The 12500-nt window shown below is 36.4% G+C and overlaps 1 protein-coding gene across 8 annotated transcripts in view; it reads left to right on the forward strand.

Annotated features, from left to right (window-relative positions):
* The window catches only part of LOC144957176 (uncharacterized), a 38382-nt gene that overhangs the window by 11429 nt on the left and 14453 nt on the right, over nucleotides 1–12500 (forward strand). The window contains exons 1-3 of one of the 8 annotated variants that reach the window (XM_078888210.1): nucleotides 5789–5865; nucleotides 10050–10132; nucleotides 11328–11423. In XM_078888210.1, the coding sequence (XP_078744336.1) occupies nucleotides 10063–10132; nucleotides 11328–11423 (166 nt within the window). In that variant the 5' untranslated portion in view covers nucleotides 5789–5865; nucleotides 10050–10062. Of the gene's footprint in view, nucleotides 1–5788; nucleotides 6048–6333; nucleotides 6466–9338; nucleotides 9610–10049; nucleotides 10133–11327; nucleotides 11424–12500 lie in introns of those variants that run through there. The other 7 variants (XM_078888211.1, XM_078888207.1, XM_078888208.1 and 4 more) reach the window with 7 other exon arrangements.

The raw sequence follows: 12500 nt of genomic DNA on the forward strand, positions 1-12500 counted from the left end.
TTTTACACCTGAGTACGGCGAGAGAATGTGAGTAAAGAGCCTTTCCCAAGGATTCAACTATGCGCCGAGCGATGCTCGAACACAGGACCTTCCTATCCGAAAGCGAGTTTTATACCAAAAGACCACATAGCCGCACGTGATAATACCTGTTAGTTGATTCGGACAAAATAGTCAAAGGAACGGGACGGGGTAAATGGCAGGAAATATTCTGATTGGTTAATGGTTAATAACGTGCAAAACCATCAATTAAAAATGTAGCTTATTGGGCTATGGAGGCAGAGTTGATTGCGTAGCGACCAGTCACTCTGCTATTGATCGGATTGTCTCTGTGTTGAACTCAATTTAACACACTGGGATCTTGTCTTGTTATTTCTCGTCACACAAGTGAGCTTTGATATAGGACAACATCAAATTTATGCGCTCAAACGGCTTTATTTTACAAAAGGTCACAAGCCAACAGCAACTCTTAATGATATCGCCAGCACAACAATAAACAAATAAATGAACTGTGGAAAACAAACAAAATAATGAACGAAGTGGTTATTCAGTATCAGATACTGAATAGTGCTTTGCCACTGAGTCCCAGATTCACTCCCACAGCTGCCCTCTTCCCATAACTTTGTCAGGTTTCGGGAAAAAAAAACACCGTATTATAGTACAAAACCACTATTCAGTGTCAGATACTGAATAGTACAAAACCACTATTCAGTATTAGATACTGAATAGTGCAAGCCAATAAAGTACAGTTAACTTGTATCGTCTGTACTCAATGGCGGTTGGAGTGTCATGTGGATGAAACGTTGTCGTGGCGTGGATTCGTGGGTAGGGAGTCCCTAGGGTGGGATTGGAATGATAAGGGCAAGTCAGCGTGGTAGAGAGAGAGAGAGAGAGAGAGAGAGAGAGAGAGAGAGAGAGAGAGAGAGAGAGAGAGAGAGAGAGGAGAGAGAGGAAGTAAGAGAGAGAGAGAAGAAAAGAAAAGAAAGAAAAAGAGAGAGAGAGAGAGAGAGAGAGAGAGAGAGAGAGAAAGAAAGAAAGAAAGAGAGAGAGATAGATAGATAGATGGATAGAGAGAGAGAGAGAGAGAGAGAGAGAGAGAGAGAGAGAGAGAGAGAGAGAGAGAGAGAGAGAGAGAGAAATACTTTCTAACAAATAATGGAAGATAAAAGCCATAATAGAAATGTAATATTAGTAGTACATAGTTATTGGAATAGTAGTAGAAGTGTTTATACTCCAATCGTCCATTGTCTGGATTGTCCCCATCCGAAACGTCTCCATTATTGAGCTTTATATAGCGCAATATCCACTAAATGTGCTCAAAGCGCTTTACAAGGGGTCCCTGGTCAACAGCCACATTTAATATGTAGGGCGGGATATGCCGCCTGTTAGGCGATATCACAATTTTTCGGAAAACGACAACGCTGTTAATGGCCAGGTACTCATTTTGCACCTGAGTACGGTGAGACAATGTGAGTAAAGAGCCTTTTCCAAGGACTCAACTATGCGCCGAGCGCGAGGCTCGAACCCTGGACCTTCCGATCCGAAAGCGAGTGTCATACCACTAGACCACATAGCCGCATTATCACTCTTTCGTTAGTATTTTCACGATCCTAGGCTTCAGACAGCTCCCACCGCTTTCCACTTAACCCTTCCCTTACCACCCATAGGAAAATCGTCACATTCGTTACGATGCAGCCAACATTTTTCTCATTCTCACTTCTTCTCTACATCACAAAATATAAAGAAATGCTTTGATTACATCTACAACTACTAAACATTGTGTTGTTGGGATCATTTTGCAGAACAACATTATGTATAGAAGGCATTTGTTACTTTTTTGTTTGATTAGGAAAAGTCTATTTTTGTGTCGGGTTGGTATGAATTTTAGGGGGAAATTCTAAAAATGGCTGATAAGGAGAGAGTTAATGATATATAAGGTGGCACACGACGCCTGAAGGCGCTAGCGCAATATTTGTTTGACTGACATCAATGCTTTTATCGGCCAGGTACTCATTTTACACCATTTCTAACGTTCATTTTCATACGGTGACAGTTTATTATGACTGCATCATTTCTATGGTACAAAGAAGTCGTGACGTCACATCTTCTACTCTTCCGGTTACAAACTCCTCGGAAGTGAGTATGTATTCAACCCTTCAGAGGGCTAATAATGAATAGGTTAAATATTGGATCATAAGGTGGCATCACTATTTTATAGGAGACTGTATTGGAAGGTTCTTAGGATTACGGGACGTAAAAGAGCGAGGATGGATGATCTTTATTGACGACCAGTATATTTTTAGACTAGAAAATAAGAAAGAGACCATCACTCTGAAAACAGAAGATGATTTACACAAGGGATGAATCCAGTCCTCCGGAAGACTGGTTTTACATTTCCAATGAGATCTGAACACGTTTTTGCGCATAGTTGAGTCCTTGGAAAAGCTTCTTTACTCAAATTCTCTCACCGCACTCAGGTGTAAAATGAATGCCTGACCTTTTTCAGGGTTGTCTCTGTCCGAATAAAATAGTAATTTCTTCTAACTAGCGTCATGTCTCTTCCTACATGTTAAGTGTTGCAGGAACCCCCTGTAAAGCGTTTTTAGCACGTATATTGGATATTGCGCAATACAAACGCTCAAGTAATTGTGAATACAAGGGGACATACGTTGAGTCTAAGGATTAAAGACTAAATCTGTCAAGCTGATACACTCAAGTTTATTAAAACAAGATTAACATTTTTCAGTTACGCATGAATCTGGATGCTCAAGACGAGATTTCAATAAGTTTTCTTCAAGCTAATAAATAAGCCGTACTTATTTATTTTACATCTCCGATTACAGCTTATTTTGTTTAATTAATGTTGTGTTATTATTTTATCGTTTGGTCTTATATATAGCCTATTTGGTAAAAAATAAAAATTAGTTATTTTATTGATTAGGAATTCAAATTGCTTGTCGCGTTTGCCTTCTCGATAAAACTATTGAAATTCCTGCAGCAGATGTTGCTGACTGTATTTTTTCTGTTCAGATCAGATGTACTAGGGTGTCTTAACTCTTGCCAAGAAAAGAACAAAAAACTAAATACATTTGCCAGACTTATACATAAACATTTGAAGTCAAAGCAACCGAAGTATATACATGCACAACATAAACACATGGGTCAAGATAACCGATAAAATATTTTACAAAAATGCATATTTTTCAAGGCAACTGATGTAGCTAGAACTAACACAAAGCAAGCTAGGTATCTAGATAATGCAGACAAATAGGAAATGAGATTAGCGGAAGAGTAGCGTCCCTTGATTGGACGTCACCTGCGGAAAAGTTATTAGAGAGAGAACGTCATGTTGATTGTGCGCATGCGTCTCTAGTCCTCGCTTCCGGAGACACTTCACCGAAAGCGAGGACGAGAGAGACGCATGCGCAAAACCATGTTGACGTTCTCTCTGTAAGGTGATGTCCAATCAAAGGACGCTACTCTTCCGCTAATCTCATTCCCTTTACACATCTTAGTTTAGGCCACACGGGTAGTAAAATCAAGAAAATAAAAATATTTTGACAAAGAAATCAAGAAAGAAAGAACTGACAAATAAACATATGAATCAAGGCAATCGATGGAGACAGAACCAACAATAAACATATGAATCAAGGCAACCGTGGTAGATAGAACCAACAATAAACATATGAATTAAGGCAATCGATGTAGATAGAACCAACAATATGAATTAAGGCAACTGAGGTAGATAGAACCAACAATATGAATTAAGGCAATCGATGTAGATAGAACCAACAATATGAATTAAGGCAACTGAGGTAGATAGAACCAACAATAAATATATGAATCAAGGCAACCGAGGTAGATAGAACCAACAATAAACATATGAATCAAGGCAATCGAGGCAGGTAGAACCAACAATAAATATATGAATCAAGGCAACCGAGGTAGGTAGAAGAGAAACATAAACATGGATAAGGGCAACTGAGGTAGATAGAACCAACAATAAACATATGAATCAAGGCAACCGAGGTAGGTAGAAGAGAAACATAAACATGGATAAGGGCAACTGAAGTAGATAGAACCAACAATAAACATATGAATCAAGGCAACCGAGGTAGATAGAAAAGACACATAAACACGGATAAGGCCAAATGAGGTAGATGTAAATAACACATAAACATCTGAAATAATGCAACTGAGGTGGATTGCTACGACGAATTAATATATTAGTTAAATCTTTCGATGTAGATGAAACCGACAGATAAAGATATTATGAGTTAAAGTACCCGAGGTGGACAGAACTCGCAAGCTCGTGCAACGATGGGAACACGTCCAGAATTCCAAAAATAAAAAACAAGGGTGTAAGAATCGGATATTATTCCAGCCCACCCGTTGGAAAACCCTATCATTTCTTAGTAAATACGTAATCGTTGAATAATGCTTTGAACGCGTTGAATTGATTTTCCATTCCATTCAATTTCATTCAATTTGGTTACAAAATATCTAATAATCTTACTTGGAGGGGTAGAAAAGAAGTATTCTTTCATTTCTTTGTATTTATTAAACTCGCCATATTTTTATCGTGGAGTAACACATACTTGCAAGCTCGTTGTGTTATTTGACACTATACAAAATAACTCATTTAACTCTCTCTCTCTCCTTATCGACCATTTTCAGTATTTTCCCAAAATGGCAGGCTTAACCCTCTCCTTACCAACCATTTTCAGTATTTCCCAAAATGGCAGGCTTAATCAGCAGAAAAATTGATTTTTAAAACTCAAACAATCTCACTACAAAACAACGTTATGTTCAGATTAATTAAACAAAGACCATTGTGATGTGCAAAATAAATCTGAATAAGAAAAAAATGTATATTGAATCGTAACAAATGTGACTATTTTGCTGTAGGTGGTATGGAGAGGGTTAATAAGTACAAAGCGATGAAAGAATAGTATAATGTCGGTCGACGTCTACTTATTTGCAGGTCTGATAATTCAACTTGTTATAGGCTTATTTCGTTTAGTATGAGAACGCATACATTGGCTCAGAGGAAGTAAGAGGCTAGGAACATTCTTTATATGATATGACTAGTGCAACGTGGAAACAAAGCAAAAAAAAAAAAAAGGAGACACATTTAAATAATATCTCCTGCAACTAGATCAGATATGTAGAAACACTAATTGAGCTCCTGCAAACGGCTATGTGGTCTTGCGGTATGATACTCGCTTTCGGATCGGAAGGACCGGAGTTCGAGCCTCTTCGGCGCATAGTTGAGTCCTTGGAAAAGGCCATCTACTCACATCCTCTCACCATACTCAGGTTGTCACTGTCAGAAAAAAATGTAATACCGCCTAACAGCAGTCATTTCTCGTTCTACATGTTAGGTGTTGCTGTTGGTCAGGAACCACCTGTAAAGCGCTTTGGGCACGTTTAGTAGATATTGCGCTATATAAAAGGTCACGTTTTTTGGATTAAAAAAACAAAAAAAAACTCACAATCCGCTAGTTGCATGTTTTAACAATTCCGCATGCTTTACAAATACCTTAACCCGTTTATTTTTAATATCATTTGCATTTCTTATCTTTGTATAGATATGCCTTGGTCGCCATTGTCCCTACACAATTGATAATACCACCAGATCTATATCAACAAGATAACAATTCAAAATTCTAAATCCTTCTTTAATCCGATTTCCAAAGGGGTGAAATAAGGTATTATAAAAAATAAAACAATGTCATACAATGGTTGAAATAAATCAATCTGGTTTAAACCTTATATTTATACTTCACCTGATTGAACAGAAACTAATTCTTAGCGTCATGTTGGAGATTATAAACGGAATTCTCTTGTACTTTGTTTATGTTTGAGGTACAGATAGAGTTCCCAACACCTTGTTCATGTTTGAGGTTATAAATATAATTCTCTGCTTTGACGTTATAAATATATTTTCCAGGACCGTGCTTATGTTTGAGGTTATAAACGGAATTCTCTTGTACTTTGTTCATGTTTGAGGTACAGATAGAATTCTCAGCACCTTGTTCATGTTTGAGGTTATAAATCGAATTCTCTGCACATTGTTATTGTTTCAGGTTAAAGATAGATTTTCCAGGACTGTGTTCACGTTTGAGGTTATAAACAGAATTCTCTTTTGCCTTGTTCATGTTTGAGATTGCATATAGAATTCTCAGCACCTTGTTCAACACGATATATTAATACGCCAGAGGCTGCGCTCAATAGACTTGGAAAAATAATCCCTTCTTATGCTTAGACTCGAAGTCTTAATCTACTTTTCACTCCTTCTTAACCAATTTCTTATTTTGTTCCAAATGGAAATGTGTTCAACAAAACTTACATGATATCGTGTGGAGATTGAAATTAGAAAAGCGATTTATTGACAGCTTTCGAGGCCGATGGGGACTTTTATTGAATGGAGCCACTGAAGGGGCGATTGTTTTGGACATAATAATAGTAACTTATCTGATAATAATAATATAATAATAATAATAATAATAATAATAATAATAATAATAATAATAATAATAATAATAATAATAATAATAATAATAATATAATAATAATAACAATAATAATAATAATAAAACATAATAATAATAATATAATAATAAAATAATATAATAATAAATAATAATAATAATATATATAATATAGATCTTTATTGTCCATAAATATGGCAATTTGTCATTTAGTTTCACTTGTTATAACGTTATATGATACCGATAACATTGAACAGATATTTCACTCCTACTTGTTTTCTCTCTCTCTCTCTCTCTCTCTCTCTCTCTCTCTCTCTCTCTCTCTCTCCCATTAATCCACTGGCACTCTATGGCGCTTTGCAATCACTCAGACACGATGGTATGTCTGCAGGTCGGCATTTAGTGTCGTTGGCAGGGACGTTGGTGTTCGTCAGCGGTATTTCTTCTCGGCATTGAAGTATCCCTTCATTGCTGCTGAAGATGATGGTGATGATGATTATGTTTTTGTCTATGCAGTCTCAAGGGCGCTTGCCGTGAATTGTGTGTTTTTCAGCATATCCCCCGCTTGTTGGATTCCTTTTGTTATTTTTTCCATTTAAAAATGAGCTTTTATATAGCGCAATATCCACTAAATGTGCTCAAAGCGCTTTACAAGGAGTCCCTGGCCAACAGCAACATTTAACATTTAAGACGGGACATGACGCCTGTTAGGCGATGTTACAATTTTTTTCGGACAGAGGCAACGCTGTTAACGGTCAGGTACTAATTTTACATGGGAGTACGGTGAGAGAATGTGAGTAAAGAACCTTCTCCAAGGACTCAACTATGCGCCGAGCGAGGCTCGAACCCAGGACTTTCCGATCCGAAAGCGAGTGTCATGCCACTAGACCACATAGCCGCACATTTATATATGTCTTGTGCCAACGTTTTAAGAGCGAGCAGAGCGAGCAGATCAAGTTCCGTCTTTCATTGGGATGGAATAGTTTTTTTGTAGCTGTAAAGATACAAATTCTCCTGGTGCTGATTGGAGCAGACGATGGTATGTCTGCAGGTCGGCATTTAGTGTTGTTGGGAGAGACCTTGGTTTTCGTCAGCGGTATTTCTTCCCGGCATTGAATTATCCCTTCATTGCTGTCTGGGCCGATATGTTATGGTCTCATAGGAGAATGGGCTATGAAGTTTCCACTTTGTTTTATTCTACCATTGAAAGGGCTACTCTGCAACGGTCGAAGAGATCTTGGTTAGTCATCTTCGAGGGAGTGGTTTTTTGTGTAGAGCGTCTAGACTGTCTAAATTATTTTTCGTTAATCCCTATGTACCACAGTTGTAGATCAGTATTGGTAGTACAGGGGCTTTGCAGAGGCGTATCCTTCTGCTTTCGGTAATGCTGTCCATCCTATACCAGATATTTGATCGCGAAAGGCGTTTTGTGCTAATAGTTTCATTCTTGTAATGTCTTTCTCTTAGTTGATCAAGTTCCCAAGCACCTGACGTTTTCCCAATCATCTTTGGCCCGTTCAACTACAGTTAGTTCTGTTTTTGTTTCGTTGACTTTGAAGTTCCATTGGCTTAGCGTCTTAGATACTACAGGTAGATAGTTACGTGCTCCTTGTTTTGAGTCGTATATGAGGTCCACATCGTCTGCGTAAATAATTTCACGGGTAACTCTTTGATTTGGATGTAATTTTGATCTGCTTTGTGCTGCTTCATTAAAAAAAATAGGACTGAGACCGCCCCCCCCCCCCTGTGGCGTTCCAACTTTTACTCTGATTGTTGCTAGACGTAAATGTGAGAGTTGTATTGACAAGTAATACTCTGATCAATTTAATATGGTCCCTCTCCAGAAATATTTTAGTGTTGTTATTAGTTTGCTTTTACATATTGTGCCGAAGGCAGAATTCATATCTATACCGAAAATTGCAAACACTTCTTTGTACTTTTGAGTGCTAGATTTTAGCCACCTATATGTCCATGCTATGTCACTTGTGCTTCTTTCTTTTTGAAACCCACTTTGAGAAGGTGGCAGATACTTCTCCACCGCTGGTCGTATTTGCTTCAATTTAATAATGCTAAGCACTTTTCTAATGGTAGAGAGGAGTACGATAGGTCTTAGGTTTTGTAATGGGCCTTTTGTTTTGCTGGTTTGTTCAGTAAAATGAGTTTCCCTGACCCCAAATCTAGATAGCTTTTCTGTACGCACATTTCGTTGAACATGTTTGCTAGATATTCGTGGTCTTCTTCTGTAAGGCATTTGAGTTCTTCAGCTTTGATTGTGTTTATCCCAGGAGCTGGTTGTTATTTAATTTACTTATAGCTTTGTTGACCTCTCTGGCATTTATTTCTTCATCTAGGCTGGAGTCAGCTTCTTCAAATGGTTCTATTTCATTTTCCCCATTTAAATTTGGCATCAAAACAGTCTTTTATCTTATAAACTATTTGTCTGTCATCCCAAATGACTTTCCTATCGTCATCTTTAATGATCAGTGTGTACTTACGATTTTGCTTGATATACCAGACGGCCTTGAACATGTTCATACTATCAGGAGCATTGTTAATTTATTTTCCAATATTGTCTATTTTTCGTTGCATAGTTTTTTATAGCTTCGTCTTGATTTTATGCATTATTTTATTTCTTTCGATTTCCCATTCTTATTTGCTCTTGACTCGGTTGCACGAAATCCTGAATATTAGATCGCTCTCATCATCATTATCATCATTATTACATGGCAGCCCGCGTTGTACTACAGAAAGACAGAAAAACTGCAGCTCCCGAATTACCACAGCAGCTGCATTGGCTGCCAGTGGACCAGCGGATTAAATATAAATCTTCAACTATCGTTTTCAAATGCCTGGAGGGCTCGTCACCAGCATATCTCTCAAACCTCGTTGAACGGTATAACCCACAGCGATCGCTTCGATCAACGAACGACCTCAAATTGAAAACACCCCGCTGTCGAGTGAAGGCTGGTGAACGCGCCTTTCAGCATTCTGGTCCAATGTTGTGGAATTTACTACCACTAGAGATACGTTCTTCGTCTTCACTAGAGGAATTCAAGCGTCGATTGAAGACATTCTTATTCCGACAGGCTTTCTCTTGATGATGTGTATAATTAGCGTTGTTCGTGTACTGTGTTAGGGCTTAATGATTAAGTTAATCTATGTTATGCGCCCAGAGCCCTCCTGATGAAGGGATGTTTGGCGCACTATAAATTTATACCATTATTATTATTATTAATTATTATTATTATTATTATTATTATTATTATTATTATTATTATTATTATTATTATTATTTTATTATTATCATCTCATTATTATTATTATTATTATTATTATTATTATTATTATTATTATTATTATTATTATTATTATTATTATTATTATTATTATTATTATCATTATTATTATTATTATCATATCATCATCATCATCATCATCATCATTGTTATCACTATTATCATCATCATTATTATTACTATTTGTAAACTATTTTATAATATATATATATATATATATATATATATATATATATATACATATATGTATATATCTTTACAGAACAGACATCGCCATGAAAATATTAATAATCCTAATGCTCCTTTCTGTTGGAGACAACATCCTCCACTCAGAAGCACTAACTAGTAAGTATGGACAGAACACTACCCATTCTATGAATCAATCAATAAACCATCCAGGACGACGGTCACCTCTTTGCAGGTCTGATGATCTAAGTTACCATGGTCTAATAATTGTCGTCATTGGAAAATAGTCTATTTCTTTGCGAATAATACTTTTTCTTAGTTTATTCATTTATTTATTTTATTTAATTATTTATTTATTTATTTACATATTTATTCTTTTATCATTTTCTTTTTTATTCATTTATTTGAAAATTATTTACATATTTATTTATTTATCTATTCATTTAGCTATTGATTTATCTATTTATTAATAGTCTCTTTATGTGCGAAGAATGCCTTTTTCTAAATTAATTGATAAATAAATAAATAAATAAATTTATTTATTTACTTATTTATTTGGATAAACATGACAACAGCCTCGATGACATACCGGGGTAGACCAGATGGCATAAACGGAGTATAAAGTTAAGATATATTATAATCATATATCTGACATTGTCAATTGTTGATGCTTTCTTCTTAAAGATCTTCTCCTAGGCTATTGTGCGGCTCACCCTCTACTTCTCCGGTTCCAAACTCCTTGAAAATGTGCATTTAACCAGTTCTCCGGAGGAGTGATAATGAATATGTTACATATTGAACCAATAGGTGGGATAATTATTTTAGTAGCAAGATGTATAGCCAGCTTCTTATGATTACGGGGGGGGGGGGGGGGGGGGGTAAGAGAGGGAGGATGGATGATCTTTATTGACGACCAGCATATACTATATTTAGGTTAGAAAATAAGATGCCAGCTCTCTGAAGATCACGTATGTATCCAGTCCTCCGTTGGACTGGTTTTACACTTCCAATGAGATTGGAACCAGTATTTTATTGTCAATGTTTGATTTCTATTTTTCATGATTGACCAACAATAACAGTAAAACTTTCTGTATCAGTGCCCCTCTGTTATGGAATAGCATTAGTTTTAAAACTAGATCCAGCACTTTATTTGAAAGTTGAAAAAAAATGAAAACAGACTTTTTTTCCCATGCCTTTTAGTTTGTTGTACATTTTCTTTTGAGCATTGTTTAACTGTTGGTTGTCACTGTTATCTTTTATTTCCAAATGCCTTTTTCAAAAATACATCGCATAGTGCCCTTAAATGATCTGTATACATGCTTAATGTATTTTATATTCCTGATTGAATTCCCAGGGCAATGTGTAACCAATGCCGAGAGAAATGAGAAAGGTGAATGTGTTTGTATTTCTGGATATCATGGTAGAGGAGATTTGTGTTGTATGCCTACCGGTAAGGACATCATCATCATCATCATCATCATCATCATCATCATCATCATCATCATCATCATCATCATCATCATCATCATCATCATCATCATCATCATCGTCGTCGTCGTCATCATCATCATCATCAGCATCATCATCAGCATCATCATCACCACCATCATCACCACCATCATCATCATCATCATCATCATCATTGTAATGTGGTATTTAAGGTGGAGGTTAAATTGTTTATTTTAGAAAATTTTATGTAATAATTCTCCATACCAGGCTAGTATTTTACATAGGTTGTCAGCTTCTGCACTCACAGAATCGCCCTATTAATTAGAATTGAATTATATAGGTCTGCCAATCCTATGATTTCCCCGTTATATATTACATGGAAATATTAAACGGCAATGATAAATGGCTCGTATAGCTGTCTAAGGATAATATAACCATCACAATAAAATAAGCAATGAATAAAAAAGTTCTAGTCCGACTTATAATTGACAATAAGAGTAAGTTGTACTTACTCTGTTTTAAATAGTATGGGACGTATTTACATGGTTTTATTGTTTATTATTCATCATGGGGCACTAACAAAGAAAACACGCAATATATTTTTTATTTTTGTAAGTCTTAGCTTGGTGGCAGCTGAGGTCCTTAGCCGAACTGGTCCTCTCTCAGGTCTTGATTTTAAGGGTGCCGTTTGATGCAAAGTTGTGAGGTTGGACCGCTGCTACTCCTATGTCCATACTTAGGAAGGGATTGAAATATGGTTTGATATAAATATAAACAGGCCGTCAGATATCTCCGTGTTAAACTTCCTTGGCCTGTCTGTGGGACTGGTGGGACTCAGACAGGGGTAGGGATTGGGTCGAAAGTCAGCCCTTATGACATGTTCAAATAGTATAAAGGGCTAAACAAGCCTAATAATATTTAATAAAATAATCTAACACTTGAACGTTATAACTTTAGACTCATGAATATTTTAATAAAATGATTTTTATGCTAACGACTTGATAAAATAACGTAAACAAATGATAGGTACTCTGGCCTCAAGAAGTACCAGAATGTACTTGATAAACAAAACTAGCTA

This window comes from Berghia stephanieae, chromosome 11 (genome assembly GCF_034508935.2).
Source record: "Berghia stephanieae isolate SIO BIC M18660-M18661 chromosome 11, UCSD_Bste_1.3, whole genome shotgun sequence".
In the NCBI taxonomy this organism is placed as follows: domain Eukaryota; kingdom Metazoa; phylum Mollusca; class Gastropoda; order Nudibranchia; family Aeolidiidae; genus Berghia; species Berghia stephanieae.